Source organism: Thalassophryne amazonica, chromosome 6 (assembly GCF_902500255.1).
Source record: "Thalassophryne amazonica chromosome 6, fThaAma1.1, whole genome shotgun sequence".
In the NCBI taxonomy this organism is placed as follows: Eukaryota; Metazoa; Chordata; class Actinopteri; order Batrachoidiformes; family Batrachoididae; genus Thalassophryne; species Thalassophryne amazonica.
Window position 1 is genome coordinate 107436059 of NC_047108.1, and position 16659 is coordinate 107452717.

The 16659-nt window shown below is 44.9% G+C and overlaps 1 protein-coding gene across 1 annotated transcript in view; it reads right to left on the bottom strand.

Moving 5' to 3' along the window:
- Window positions 1-398: 398 nt before the first annotated feature.
- Window positions 399-16659, bottom strand: part of LOC117512871 (solute carrier family 26 member 9-like) — a 43172-nt gene continuing 26911 nt past the window's right edge. The window contains exons 4-10 of the mRNA XM_034173110.1: window positions 4843-5018; window positions 4577-4741; window positions 4343-4495; window positions 4150-4232; window positions 3892-4039; window positions 3694-3807; window positions 399-446 (exon numbers count right to left, since the gene is read on the bottom strand). Of these exons, the coding sequence (XP_034029001.1) occupies window positions 414-446; window positions 3694-3807; window positions 3892-4039; window positions 4150-4232; window positions 4343-4495; window positions 4577-4741; window positions 4843-5018 (872 nt within the window). The 3' untranslated portion in view covers window positions 399-413. The remainder of the gene's footprint in view (window positions 447-3693; window positions 3808-3891; window positions 4040-4149; window positions 4233-4342; window positions 4496-4576; window positions 4742-4842; window positions 5019-16659) is intronic.

Consider the following 16659-nt stretch of genomic DNA (forward strand, 5'->3'; position numbering starts at 1 on the left):
ATTCCTCACTTTGTCCGTATGATGCACAACACACGAACCAAAATTAAGCACCAGCTGTTGAAATTGATGCAGATGTCATCATTTCAGTCTTATCAGAATTCAAGAGTAGGAAGTTACTAGACATCAACTTCAAAATTAAAATATATGTGTTATATTTTCACTTTGTAAAATGTCCACAGAGAGGAAGGTGAACGGCTCGGCGGTGGAGGAAGAGTTCACCATCGCTCGCCTCTACATCAGCAAGATGAAGTCGGAGGTCAAGTCGCTGGTCAACCGCAGCAAGCAGCTGGAGAGCACGCAGGCCGACGCCCACCGCAAGATCCAGGCCAATGAGAAGGAGCTGGTGTCCTGTCAGCTGCTTGTCTCTCAGGTAACTGTTACCGAGGTAACCATGTTCTCCATCCATCATGTGGTTAGCTGTGGTTCCCAAGCTGAGGTTCAGCAACCTATGAGGGTACGACGTGTGCTATCATTATTTATTTTTGTGGAATTGGAACCTTTAAATTTTCACCAATTTCATATTTGCTAAAATGACCTTTTTAATAAACTGTTTTATTTTGTATGAACATTTTTAAATGTTTACGTATCCACTGTGTTGCGTTTTATTTTCAACTTTGAATGAACATGAAAATTCATCATATATTATTTTTACTCACATTTATTGTGTACAAGTTACAAGTTTTTTGTTTTTTAAAGCAGCCAGTAAGGGCCACAAGTGTCATGGTTCTCATGCAACCACTAGGGGGCAGTAAATATCCACATCAAAATTGACGTTATCAGAGGTGCCAGTTTTCCATGATTTTTTTTTGTTTGTTTGTTTGTTTTTTGTCTCACCAAGAATTGTTTTTGAGATCAGTGTAAATCCAGTGTAAAATGGAGGGTGGGGGGTGTGGGGGTAGGGGTTGATTTCTGGGGCAACTCCAGCTCCACTCGCCATTGCTTGTAGATGAACTACGTGCGTCATTTAGAGAGCATATCTCACCCATATTGGCCTCTCTTCATTGGCTTCCTGTTAATTCTAGAATATAATTTAAAATTCTTCTTCTTACTTATAAGGTTTTGAATAATCAGGTCCCATCTTATCTTAGGGACCTCGTAGTACCATATCACCCCAATAGAGCGCTTTGCTCTCAGACTGCAGGCTTACTTGTAGTTCCTAGGGTTTGTAAGAGTAGAATGGGAGGCAGAGCCTTCAGCTTTCAGGCTCCTCTCCTGTGGAACCAGCTCCCAATTCAGATCAGGGAGACAGACACCCTCTCTACTTTTAAGATTAGGCTTAAAACTTTCCTTTTTGCTAAAGCTTATAGTTAGGGCTGGATCAGGTGACCCTGAACCATCCCTTAGTTATGCTGCTATAGACGTAGACTGCTGGGGGGTTCCCATGATGCATTGTTTCTTTCTCTTTTTGCTCTGTATGCACCACTCTGCATTTAATCATTAGTGATCGATCTCTGCTCCCCTCCACAGCATGTCTTTTTCCTGGTTCTCTCCCTCAGCCCCAACCAGTCCCAGCAGAAGACTGCCCCTCCCTGAGCCTGGTTCTGCTGGAGGTTTCTTCCTGTTAAAAGGGAGTTTTTCCTTCCCACTGTAGCCAAGTGCTTGCTCACAGGGGGTCGTTTTGACCATTGGGGTTTTACATAATTATTGTATGGCCTTGCCTTACAATATAAAGCGCCTTGGGGCAACTGTTTGTTGTGATTTGGCGCTATATAAAAAAAATTGATTGATTGATTGATTGATTAATGTAGTAATGAGGGGAGGTGATGGGCGAGTGGTTAAAGTGTTTGGCTTGAGACCAGAGGATCCTCGGTTCAAATCCCAGCCTGACTGGAAAATCAGTAAGGGCCCTTGGGCAAGGTCCTTAATCACCTACTTGCTCACGGTGTGTAGTGGGTGCCTTGCATGGCAGCAGCCTGACATCGGGGTGAATGTGAGGCATTGAGGTGTAACACCCTTTGAGCATCTGATGCAGATGGAAAAGCGCTATATAAAAGCAGTCCATTTACCAATTACCATTTAGTTACTCTGTCAGGATTTATCTGATTTATAAATCAAAACCACAAGTGAAACATGCTTTCCTTTTCAGGACGTCAGCCTCACGGCTGGACTGCTGTATGCTGCAAATGGAAATGACTTTTTTTTTTTGGAGCAGACTGGCATCCAGCTCCCTTCTGCTGGGGTAGAGTTGAGCTCAGCTCCTCTCAGCTGTCTGACTGCTGCAAAATACGTAGCAGACAGGAACCAACGTGTGTGATTTTTAGGGTTCACAAATGTTTATCAGAGTAACTAAGGGCCCTGTCCCACTGGCGTTTAGGAGGATTTGCGGATGGAATGCGCACAAAAGTGGCCCACATCCGCCAAACAACCGCAATATCCGTGTAACATTCCTGTATGAGTCGGCCGACATCCGAACACGTCCGTGATCATCCGCAGAGGCACGCATGTCCGCAGCCAGGATTTTTGAGCGACTCAAAAATCCTGATGCGGATGAGATCCGCATCACTTCCTGAACACATACTGAAGACATATGCAGGACATACACAACCAATGCGCCGCATATCCGCTGTCATCCGCTGATATCCGCAACCGACGGGTTGGTGCGGCTTGGCGGCGGACCGGGACAGCATGCAAAACAGATATAACGCGTGCCCAGCACGTTCACATTACGGTCGCAAATGGTATGTTGCACATGCAGACAGAGTGGGCACGGATGAGGCGAGTACATCACGGCTGCTATGCCTCTCATGGGGGCGCCTCCGCGGTTGCCTTCGCTTCTGTTCCCTGTTATATCCACTTTTCTTCCTCATGTATTCGCTGTGCACTACGTGATCCACCCCGGGACATTTGTCATTTCCACCCACCTTTGTTGCGGACGCTCAGCTTTTGTCTCCTCATTTCATGTGCAAATCCTCCTAAACGCCAGTGGGACAGGGCCCTAACTATGAAAATATTACAGGAACAAAATTTAGTGCAAGCTAATTGGTCCGTTGATGGTTGTTGAAGTTAGCTGAAAAGCTAATCCGCTAACAAAACAGTTAGTTTTACTTATTAGCAGAGGTGAATATCTGTGAGCAGCAATATGGTTTCATACAAAGAAAGCACACTACAATGCAATGTTTGCTCTGAGAACACTGTTGGAGATGTATAGAGAAGGCCAAAAGGAGTTACACTGTGTGTTTGTGGATTTATGCCCACCACTGTCAATAATTATACTGGACATTAAGACATTTCTTTTTTTTTTTAATTTCCCTCTCATTCATGGTTGGAGTTCAACACCTGCAGAAAGATGAAAGAACACTTTGTGATTTTACACTGTCTGGTGTAAATGTGGTTGTAATTAACAGCACAATCTTCACACTTTGCACTGATATACCTGAACACTGGAAATTTAACAGTGATAAATTTGCTGTGTATAATGTGTCCCATTGTTTTCCATTTTTTTGCATTTGATGAAAGAGCGCCCGCACTGGCGCTTCAGTACAGTTAAAGACAAACAGAGAATTTGTTGAAAAAAAAGAAAAATAACTGGTGCAACACAGGAATAAGTGCCAGAAAATTTAATAAAGGTGCTGAAAGCAAAAAGTGTTCATTCAAGAAGATTTGTTGAGTTTGAATGAAGGCTTACAGTCTTTGACACTTATACCTCGGCCTAAAAAAAGTTCTGAATGCTTACAATGAGACAGCAACACTCACCTGTGATGTTCCCCCGCCACTGTCTATCGCCAAAGTGACAGACAAGGTAGAGCCGACTGCTTGGCTCTGGAAGAAGGACCCAAAGAAATTGCTGCAGCCAAGAGCCAACATTTCCTATAAAGGGATACACAGAATTTAATTTCAAAATGTTGACTATTTTAAAACTCAAAAGAGCTCTGTTCTTTGTTTCCTTTTTACCTGGTTGGGATCCACATCATAGCCATGCAGGGCTGACAGCATCCTGCCTGAAGTGTAGACACTGACGTACCCCAATATTGCTAACGAGAAGGCAGGACCCAACATGTCGCTCCACATACTCACTTGTGGCAACACAGGTGCTTGAATCCTGAGAAATAAGTTAGTGACCTCAAAGACATAAACATTTGACAGGTTTATGTTACATTTTAAGAACTGAACTAATGATGAACTCAGATTTCATTCATGTGTGTGCTTTACCCCAAAGGGACTTCTCCCACTACATCCATATGGTAAATCTCTGGAAGATTGAGAGAACCTGAAATAGCTGTGGCCACGATCACCTTTGCAGGACAAAATGAAAGTGATTAACCTCCTCCACCAGTTGTAGATCAAATCAGACAGAAATGAAAGTGCACTTTTGTGTACTGAAAGAAATAACTGAAGTACTTACAATAATGATGTGGACAGGAATTGGAAAAGGCAACTTATGGCGGTAGCGTTCACTCAGCAATTTCACTGGAACCAGGACAACAATAGTGACCACAGCAAACAGTAGGGAGGCTACATTGGTCTCAAGAATGGATGTTAAAATATGAATTAATGTCTGCCAGAAATGGATGAAAATTTAATTAAATAAGTTTGATTTACAAGCAAAGAATCGTAGGTGTAACTCTGAGTGACTTACAAAGACATCAGCTGCTGGATCTTTAAAAGGCGGCACCTTAAGACCAAAAATGAACTTCAACATCCCAATGAATATCCTGATTCCGACAGCAGTCAAGAAGCCCCTGATTAAGGAGTCTGACAGATAGATGGCGATGAACCCAAACTGTGTAAGACTGAGGCCGAGCTGTAAAGCCATGAAATGTTCTTGCTGAGTCACTTACACATTAAGACAAGCTGCTTGCTGAAGTTTGGTTATAATTTATGAGGATGTTGTGGGGCTTTTACCTGAATGACTCCTGTGAGGCACATCAGGGTTCCAGATATTCTCATACGGGCCTCATACATCCTGTCTGTGTCCACTATTGTAGCATTCAGAGTGGTATTAAAATAACTGAAGTCAGACTCTGGGGCCAACTGAAGACACACCGAGCCGACCATCACGCTAAACAAGGCTAGTGTACCTGAAGATAGGAAATAGATTCATTGCAATATTGCAAAGAAAGCAGACTGCAGCCTATCTGCGGTGTGGAGTTTTGCAAACTTATTACTGTCATCACAGAAATTGGCAAAGATGAACCTTGATTTACAGAGCATTGGCAGGACGAACAACAGATTAATCAGAAATTATGGCAAATAACTAGAATAGTCAACTTAAAACAAAAGAAAGAACAATTCCCTCTAATTAATTGGGAGCTGCTGATACGACGACTGTGGCATCAAGGCTTAGCCCCGTGGTTGGAACTGCTTTGTGCTGATCCTAATAAAGAAATTAGTATACCATTAAATCAATTAATAACACTACCAAACGATTCAGGTGAAGAACTATTCCCTAGGTTGACTCTGACTGTGGTCCCAAGGAAGGTTCAGTGGGAAACAGGTAAATTTGCAAATTTTGGTTAAAGAAAAAGAAGACGGAAAATATAGGTTGAAATTTAATTCATTTAAAAATTTAAAATACAAAACTGGTGTTACAGCAGGCAAACTATTAGTCTGCATCAGGACAGCCCCTGAGGGACAACCAGAACACCATAGGAACACCTCACATAGTGTTTGCAGGGTTATATGGGTAACGCTTAAGGCCAAGGTCAGGGAACTACCCCGCGAGACTTAGTACTAAGAAAGTATCCAGGAAAACGCATTAAGGCCATCCGATGTATGAGAAAGTGGCATAAGAGGTCACATGGGGACAGGCAATGGCCGTTGGAGGGATCATTTGATCTAGTTATGTGCGAAGCAGTTGCTATAGAAATACAGAAAAAAGAAATTAAAGATCAGCAGAAAAACATGAATAATAACATATAATGAGCTGAAGAAAAAGAAGTGTTGGCCCTGTTCAAACAAGAAGCACAAAAGCTACAACAGAGAAAAGAGAAGGTGGCAGAGGAAAAATCCAAAGAGACCAAAGCCAGTGCACCGAGCTGGGAAGCAGAGCCACCCCCATATAAACATCATGAAAGGGGGAAAACAGCTGGACAATTTGTACTAGGCACTCTTGAAGAGGACCAGGGCATAGATGTAGAGGGCAAGTTCACATTGACACTAAGGACCTGAGAGCCACAAGGAGGCAGGTCCTCAACCTGTCAAATGGATCCCATGAGGTCTCCGAGTCCAAGGAGGAGCAGCACCCCACCCCGGCCAACAGAGGGGGCAACATATGACAGTGAAACTGAGTTGGACGAGGAAGAAGAGAGAGAGTCTAAACCCCCACCTGTGTCCAGAGGCCAACTGAAAACCATCCCCTCCCACCATAAGTCAGCCGACTGGACACTCTCAGGCCATAAGGGCTCCGAGGAGTGGTACAAGAGGTTTAGTGACACACTGGATCTGGACAGAAGAGACAATGAAGAACTAGCTGAACAACTTTGGCTAGTGGAGGAAAGAAGACAAAAGTGCTGGGACGCCGAGGAAAGAAGGAAATTACAGCAGTCAGCACCCAATCAAGGGAACCACACCAAAGAGCCGCCCACCCGGAGTTTTTCTGGTGAGGTCACCATTGAGAGTGCAAGAGAGGCCCGACACAGGCAAAGACAACAATGTACAGCCAAAGAAATAACAGCTCTGGAACAGGACATAACTGGCTTGCTGGGTTGCCTGGGGTCCGTCAGTAGCACTCGATCCGGCACAAATTATGGAGCCCCCGCAGGGGTAGAGGAGGGGGAGGAAGGCTCTATGTGCTCACTGGTAGTTAGAAATGGTCATCATGTGTACACCCGATGGAGTTGGATAGACATGGTGGGGCTGGCCAACAGACTGCCAGATGTCACCCAAGGAGCTGGGAGATGGATAATCGCCCTAGAGGAAGGCACTGCAGGGGTAACCTTGTCTTTAGGCGGCATAAAGGCCTTGCTGATGCATGTAATGGGGAAAGATAACACTGAAGAACTAGCAAGAAGGGTCGGACTAGCACAGCTAGTGGGCACTAATATATACGATGAAGTCCCCTTTAACCGCTATAGGAACACTATGTGGGAGGAACTGAGAAGAAAATACCCTGAGGTCTTGGACCCCTCTACTTTGGATGATGAGGAGTGGAAACCCGAGGAGTGCCCAAAGAAATTCCTGCACAGGTTCCAGAAGAGGTGGGCGGAGGAAACAGGAAATGCATGGAACCAATCCCCAGCGACTGAAATCCTGTTCAAAATAACTGTAAAAAAAGCTCTACCTGAAGCTGTTCAGAAAGCCCTAGATGGAGTAGTGGAATGATCAAAAATGAACTGGACCTTATATTCTGAACATGTTTCTCACCACTTCGAAATCTATAAGAAAGAAAAACAAAAAGAAGAAGATGCAACCAAATCCCTGACACATAAACTGGTGCAGATGCAATTGGGAGAACTGGCCAAAGCAAAGAAAGAAAAAACAAAGACCCAAGCTCCTGTGATGTCCCCTGTTACAGACTCCCGTCCGACTCCTTCCGAACCAGCTGGCACCGGTACTACAGCAAACACTGCTGCCACCATACAGGCGCCTGTGGTAACAACCACACAGAGTCCCCAAGGAGCAACTGGACCCAATGGAAACAACGCTCCCGCAGGGGGAGCTTCAGCACCGGTGGAGCATCACCATCACTACCATAACACCGGCACACCCGGAAATGGGCCCATCTACAGTCATGGGTGGAGAGGAGAACCACAGAACTTCCAGGGTCCCAGAGAGGGTGGCGGAGAGGACCTCGCCAAAATCCATTTAGAAACAGATTCCAAAACTTGACTCCCAGGAACAGTCAAGCGGGACCACCTACAGGACCAACACCCCCAGCAGGGAATCAACCTCCCAATGAGTGTTGGAGCTGTGGACAATCCGGACACCGAATGAGAGACTGTCCAGCCCGACCTTGGGTCGGACCATCCGCCTACTGGCAGTGGGGGGGCCTAAAGAAGCTGGAGGGGGAAAGTGTGGCATTGGCTATTTCTGCGATACCAAAGGAGGAGCCAACCATCACCGTTAATATTCAAAACAGAGATTTCCCTTTTATGGTGGATACAGGGGCAACATACTCTTGCATAGGGAAAATGGGCGCTCATTTCCCCCTCTCTGGGTCTGCAATTAAGACCATCGGCTTCTCTGGGAAAACCCAAATAATACCTTTTACACACCCACTTCCTGTAACTTTTGCAGGAAAAACAATTGAAACACCCCTGTTATACTCACGAAATACACCTGTGAACTTGTTGGGAAGAGACATTCTATGCAAACTACAAACCAAGATAGTGTGTACCCATCAAGGACTGCAAATACACTTTTCTGATGAAGCACTTACCAACGTTATGGCTCTTATGGACATGGAAGATAAGGTCCGAACCGTACAACCCATGGTGTACTGGCTGAGGTTACAACCAGAAAACTCAAATCTCCAACTGGAGTGGGAAAAGCGGAAGCCCTGGGCAGAACAACACTATGCAGCAGTACATCCACCCAATTTACCTCTGCATGTCACCTTGATGTTCGATGCCAAACAAGAACAAACTGACTATGCATGGTGCTGGGACACATTGATGAATCAACAGCTGTTTCACATAACCACCACAGAAAACTATTTAGACCCCCAAGGGGCTGCAGCCTCTGTCAAGCTGACTTCAGCTGAACAGCAATGGTACCAAATGCCGCGCCTCATGTGACCCTTTTAGTTTCAGATAAGTACGAATCTCATGACCTATGCCCAATGATAAAGACAGCGTTAGAAGTCAGAGAATGGCAAAACATAGAAAATCGACAGGTACATCTTTCAAAAGACAAGCAGTTTATATGAATTAACCTAAATGTAAATGATGAGGCTATAGCTCAAAAAGTGGAGCTCAATCCTAGACCAGAGACACAGATGGTGTTATCGGCCCAACAAGAGAAACTGTTAGAGCAAATACCACCAGTGGTGTGGTCCAAAAGCAAAACAGATGTAGGACTGGTAAAAACAGCCCTACCAGTAAAAATAAAAGTAAAACCAGGAGCAAAACTGCCTCACCAAAGACAGTATCCATTAAAACCTCAGGCTAATGAGGGCATAAAACCAGTAATCAAGGGACTAATGGCAGCAGGAGTTTTAGTAAAAACTAAGAGCCCGTGTAATACTCCCATCTATCCTATCCCTAAAAACAATACCAAAGAGTACCGGCTGGTACATGATCTGCGTCCTATCAACGCAATAGTAGAAATGGATGCACCTGTGGTTCCTGATCCACATACTATACTATCAAGCATCCCTGCTGGAGCAAAATGGTACACAGTAATCGATTTGTGTTCAGTCTATTTCAGTGTACCCATGCACCCAGATTCACAACACTTGCTTGCATTCACATTTCTGGGACAACAACTAACATATACACGTCTGCCTCAGGGACTGAACCTGTCCCCAGCTATCTTTAACAAAGTCCTGGCTGAAGATTTACAACACCTCGACATACCCAGCACATTGGTGCAATATATGGATGATCTCCTCATTGCATCAGAGACCCAAGAACAATGTGAGATGGATTCATTAACTGTATTGCATGCTTTGGCGGATGGAGGTCACAAAGTAAGTAAGGACAAACTGCAGTTCTGCCAACAACAAGTAGAATACTTGGGGACAAGTTGTGTGGAACCACGCGATGTACAGCCCCAAGCCAAGTGGAGGCTGTGATCAAGGCTCCCAAACCACAAACAGTGGGACAAATGCTTTCATTCCTTGGGATGGCAGGTTACAATCGGCTGTGGATTTGTGACTATGCTATAAAAAACATACCTTTGCGTGCTATAATCAGAGCTGCGGGTCAAACAAACAATGCAGCCTTCCTTATCTGGACAGATGAGGCAACTGGAGCTTTTGAGGTCCTAAAGACAGACATGCAAACTGCTCCAGTGTTAGGCAACCCTAATTATGGAAAACCTTTCCATTTGTATGTTACTGAAAAAGCTGGTTATGCCTGCGCTGTATTAATGCAAGACACAAACGAAGGAAAACAACCATTGGCCTATTACAATGACAACATTGAAACAGGATTTCCACCATGCTATCAGGGTCTAGCAGCAGCTACCTTCGCATTTCAAACAGCGTCATCCATAATCATGGGACATGCAGTAACATTGTACACGTTGCACCAACTACATGCCCTGTTGACCAGTCAACGTTCGTCCTAACACAAGCTAGATGCACCGGTACAAAGTCGTGTTATCTGCTCCAGTGATAACAATACAACGTTGTCACACGGTGAACCCCGCCACCAACTTAACCACACTGTTAGATGGCACTCCACATGACTGTGTGGCAGAGACAGAGAAATTCTTGAGAGCCAGGGAAGATTTGTATAACCACGTCATAGATGCAGATCTGACCCTGTTTGTGGATGGCTCATGCTTTCGGGATGCTGCGGGATTGCATGCGGGCATGGGTGTTGTTAAACTAAACACTGATGGTGAGACCCAGCAACAGCAAACTAACTTGGTTGGATGCGCTACCGCTTGCCCTCTTGTCAATGCGCTCACAAACTAACCGACTAACCCATCTAACACCATTTGAAGCTCTCACAGGTCGGCCGATGCCTATTCCATACCTGAGAGGACCCTACGAGGGACCATTGCTGGAACAGCTACAGGATGAATGGCATAATTATCTGAGGCAATTAACCCAAATACACAAAACTATCTTTTTGCAGATCAAAGGTGCCACAAAAGACAGAGAAGCGGATATTCCACCTGAGAATCAGACCATCCAGCCTGGTGATCTGGTTTACGTTAAGGTGTTCAAAAAGAAGTGGAACCAGCCCCGCTGAGAAGGTCCATTTAAAGTGATTCTTGCCTCACGAACAGCAGTCAAGGTAGGCAGTAAGGACACTTGGTTCCACTTAAACCACTGCTGTAGGGTTGGTGGCCCAGCGCTCCTGCGGCCTCGGCAAGCTCGTCTTGACAGTTCCGCTGGGCCAAGGGGGGAAGTGAGAGAAGCCAGAGACCCTACAGCAACACAGAGGGAAGGCCACGCCTCCCTGCAGCCAGAAACATCAGGCGAACACTGGCCAAGGCACTCACAGAGACTGATCGAACAAAGACAACGCACGCCTTCAGAAGGTAGTGGATCCCTGCTAGATAGAGCAGCAACAGACTCAGATGCGGACTCAGAGCTAGAGAGAGACCCAGTTAGTAACATTTCAGAAACAACAGGAGACGCAGACCGACAGATAGAGAGGCCACAGGAGACATCAGACTCAGACATTAACTCAGCGGACTTAACCACAGTAGAACCGCAAGAAAAACAAGCCAGAGGAAGTACAGACACACCTAGTTATAGCTCACCTAGTGAAAGTCCATTCAGTAGCACAGCTAATGGCACACCTCAACCAACACCAGAACAATGATCAGGGAACTACTCAAGGGATTAACCATACTACTGGTGGTTGGTATGGGCGGGGACAGACATCCAAAACATACAATTGACTGTACTGTGGCTATGGCCGCAATAGCAACCAAACAAGGCTCTCTAACAACAGGAAAAACATATAATTTGGCATACATTAAATCAAGAGCCTATAACAGGGGTGGGCAATCATGTGCCATGAAGGGCCAAAGCACTGCAGGTTTTCCTTGCTACCAATCACCTCAGCAAGTGATTTCATTAATGTTCAGGTGTCTCAGCAGGTGATTTCATTGATAACCAGGTGTTTATGTTCAAGGGAGAGGCTCATCAGCAACCCACCTGCTGAGGTGATTGGTTGCAAGGAAAACCTGCAGTGTCTTGGCCCTCATTGCCCACCCCTGGCCTATAAGAACATAGGACTACAGGGACAGCTGGGGGATTACATAATAGGAGAAGCTATTAGCACCAATGTGAAGAGGAGGGAACAATCAACATAGAGGTAATTTGTGATAAAAAAGGATGCAGGGAAACCAAGCAAGATGTAACTGTTAGAGTACATGAAGCCACAAAATGGGTAAAAATTAAATCAAGGAAAAAGAGGACAATTAGAAGCCTAGAAACGAGTAGTCATTTAGGGAGATGGGACCCCAGTATAGACCTAGCCCGCACACAAAGTTTGAAGACTAATTTATTTTACCAATGGTTAAAATTTTCAGCTAGACAGATCAGTGAAAAGCCTTGCATAGCCTGTCACCGGAAAAAATGTGATACCTCAGGCTAAACCACTACCTGATATCAACAACTGTTATAGGAGTCCCCAACATAACTCACACCAAGCAGATTGCTATCCGCAATGTGTTATGAAAATGGCAGCAGGTGATGAAAGGTATGCGGCCAACAGTAAATTTTGTCCTGTGCCCTTAAGTACAGAAGGGGGGACAACCCTCCCACCCATTATTAGAATAGAGAAAGAAATGATACACCCATTTTGTATAGCTAAAGGCTCAGCAGCACAATACATAAGTAATTGGCAGGTAGGGATGGCCAAGTCAAAACACCCCATACAGTGTACGCAAAAGAAACAAGAATATAAACCAGCCCAAACACCATGGAATATTACTGTATGTCACACCCTGCCTATAGCAGGCATACAGTGTGAATAAATAGTACCGGCCACAGGGAGGTCTGTAATTGGAATGAATCTCACCCATGCTTCATGGATATCTATCCCAAATTTAGCTAATGGGACGGTACCCTTAGCTGATATATTTTGGACATGCGGACAAAAGAAGAAACTCTTGTCCTCTCTGTCCCCTAGTTGGAAAGGCCTTTGTGCCCCCATAATGCTCACAGGAGCAATAACAGTAATTGAAATGCCACGTTCAACACAAACCATACCCCAGAAACTTCGTAAGAAAAGAGGACTAATGACACTCAAAATAGACCACAACATCACAGTCAAAGATGGGGTACCAGAAGGGATACCCCGACAATTACAAGCCATAGACAGTAGCAGAGTTAAAGCAGACGAAGACTGGGCAAAATGGGGATGGATAGCAGCTCTGTTCAGGGTTACCCCAAAAGTTCGTTATAGGCTCCAGGAGGTGCAGTGGATTAATTACCTGTGGTATAATCAACAAGATACTTGAATTGGACATTAGCAGCTGTAGGGGTTTTATCAGAACAACTGCACGCCACCTCACTAATGACATGCAAAACAGATTACCTATCGAGATGATGATGGCTGATGAGCAAGGAGTTTGCATCATGATTGAAGCAACAGAATGTTGCACAGCTATACCCATGCATACGGGGGAAGATGGAAATTTAACTGAACTCCTAATCGAACTTGAAGAGTTTCAACAAGAACTATTAAGTAACTCTGTAGGAGGGAGGAACGGAACTAACGAGACCTCTGGAAATACTTCAGGAGATGGAATAAATGTTGGCCCACTGTTCACGCTTTTTGGGGTTTTAAGGAAAGGGTGGATATCATGGAAGGACTGATTATATCAGATGGGTGTGGTCTTGGTGCTAATAGGAGTGGATATTTTGCTAGTAATATGTTTTGGTATTCCCTTGCTAAAATTTCTGGTTAATAAGTTGATTGCATCCACAGTAGGACAACTCCCTCTTTTAGCCATCCGAGCCCTAGGTGAAGACACGGATGAAATAGGCAAAGAACCAGAATATATGGAAATGGATGAAATACCAAATATCCTCCCTGACACCCCCCAACTACCTGACATTGTGGCATACACCCCAACAAGAAACAGGGAGGACAGGGATGGACAGTATTCAGTGATGTTGTAGACGAGGGAGAAGACATGCATGCACATTTACATTTACACACATGCACCCACAACAATGAGGGATAGGATAGACAATGTCTGAAAAGAATGACAAGGAGATATAGTAATGACTGTATATGTATATATTAATAGGACACAGACGTATGCTGAGAGACCAGACTCCTCTGACCTGGAACTTATCCCTGATCTGCCTCTACCAAGTCTGGGGTGATCTCTCAGACATATCTGGAGGGGAGGATCCAATGGAGGGCCAGTCGAGCCAAGGTGAGCCGCCACAACCACCAACCATCCAGCAGCTGTCCCAGTTGGTGTCAGGAGGACCCCTATTGTTTCAGCCCCGAGCGACGAGGGTTCCACCACTTCAGCCTGCAACAAGAAATGCCCAAGGGACTCCGCCATCGTCTGAAGGACCTTTTGGTCTCCGGAACCACCCCCTCTGCAGATGCCATGGAGACAGTCACATGTGCCAGCAGCAACGGTACCTATGAAGGGAGGTAGCCGATGTCGGCCATATGTGGCAGAAGACCGAGTGCACCCTAGACCTAACCCACAGCAAGGATCTGTCCCCAACTTCCCTTCCCCAATGCAGGGAAGGGGTTCGGAACAGCCCAGTGCCTCTGTAAGAGGACCAGCACGGGTTGACCTCGGCACACTTCGCCCACCAAGACAACAGGGAACCCTGTACAGACTGCTGAATGCCCATATGCATGTCCCAACAACTTGCTCGTGCCACATTGACCAATACTCCTCCTGCACGCAAGACGCCTCCCCCCACGTTGCTCCTGTCCTCTGGACTGCACAACTTTGATCATGGTCACCCCACTGGACATGGCAATCCTGTTGAGAGAGCTCCAGCTTCCACAAGGACTTGTTCCAGACACCCTGGATCAGATCCTGCTCCTCACGAATCACATTCCCAGCGTGGTATTCGATGCACTCATGCCCAAACTGAGTCAGACGGCCACATACCTGCTAAGGATGCACCGTGACAATGCCAACATTTCTTGTGCTCAGGAGTGCCTTCAGACTACGATGTGTTGTCTTCAGACTAGCATAAACAAGCTGTTTGGCATGGTGGATCATATGAGAAGGAACCACCTAGAGATGTCCATGTCCACCCTAAAAGGAATTCCAGTTGGCCAAGCAGAACAATGAGCTGGAGAGAACCTTCAGAGAACTGTGCGACTGTCTGCGAGCCATACTCCCTGATGATCCTCATTCCACTGCCGCTGACAAGCAACCCCCCACATGTTTAGCCGCATGTTCTCCTTGAATTGCTGGCTGTCTGAGTGGTGTCCAAAAAAATGAGGTGGGCTTCATAGATAATTGGCAAAGCTTCTGGGGAAAACCTGGTCTTGTTAGGAGAGACGGCATCCATCCCACTTTGGATGGAGCAGCTCTCATTTCTAGAAATCTGGCCAATTTTCTTAAATCCTCCAAACCGTGACTATCCAGGGTTGGGACCAGGAAGCAGAGTTGTAGTCTTACACACCTCTCTGCAGCTTCTCTCCCCTGCCATCCCCTCATTACCCCATCCCCGTAGAGACGGTGCCTGCTCCCAGACTACCAATAACCAGCAAAAATCTATTTAAGCATAAAAATTCAAAAAGAAAAAATAATATAGCACCTTCAACTGCACCACTGACTAAAACAGTTAAATGTGGTCTATTAACATTAGGTCTCTCTCTTCTAAGTCCCTGTTGGTAAATGATATAATATTGATCAACATATTGATTTATTCTGCCTAACAGAAACTGGTTACAGCAGGATGAATATGTTAGTTTAATGAGTCAACACCCCCGAGTCACATTAACTGTCAGAATGCTCGTAGCACGGGCCGGGGCGGAGGATTAGCAGCAATCTTCCATTCAGCTTATTAATTAATCAAAACCCCAGGACAGAGCTTTAATTCATTTGAAAGCTTGACTCTTAGTCTTGTCCATCCAAATTGGAAGTCCCCAAAAACCAGTTTTATTTGTTATTATCTATCATCCACCTGGTCGTTACTGTGAGTTTTCTCTGTGAATTTTCAGACCTTTGTCTGACTTAGTGCTTAGCTCAGATAAGATAATTATAGTTGGCGATTTAACATCCACACAGATGCTGAGAATGACAGCCTCAATACTGCATTTAATCTATTATTAGACTCTATTGGCTTTGCTCAAAATGTAAATGAGTCCACCCACCACTTTAATCATACTTAGATCTTGTTCTGACTTATGGTATGGAAATAGAAGACTTAACAGTATTCCCTGAAAACTCCCTTCTGTCTGATCATTTCTTAATAACATTTACATTTACTCTGATGGACTACCAGCAGTGGGAATAAGTTTCATTACACTAGAAGTCTTTCAGAAAGCGCTGTACTAGGTTTAAGGATATGATTCCTTCTTATGTTCTCTAATGCCATATACCAACACAGTGCAGAGTAGCTATCTAAACTCTGTAAGTGGGATAGAGTATCTCGTCAATAGTTTTACATCCTCATTGAAGACAACTTTGGATGCTTGTAGCTCCTCTGAAAAAGAGAGCTTTAAATCAGAAGTGCCTGACTCCGTGGTATAACTCACAAACTCGTAGCTTAAAGCAGATAACCCGTAAGTTGGAGAGGAAATGGCGTCTCACTAATTTAGAAGATCTTCACTTAGCCTGGAAAAAAAGGTCTGGTTGCTCTATAAAAAAGCCCTCCGTAAAGCTAGAATCTTTTACTCATCACTAATTGAAGAAAATACGCACAACCCCAGGTTTTCTTTTCAGCACTGTAGCCAGGCTGACAAAGAGTCAAGAGCTCTATTGAGTTGAGTATTCCATTAACTTTAACTATGTAATGACTTCATGACTTTCTTTGCTAACAAAATTTTCACTATTAGAGAAAAAATTACTCATAACCATCCCAAGGACGTATCGTATCTTTGGCTGCTTTCAGTGATGCCGGTATTTGGTTAGACTCTTTCTCTCCGATTGTTC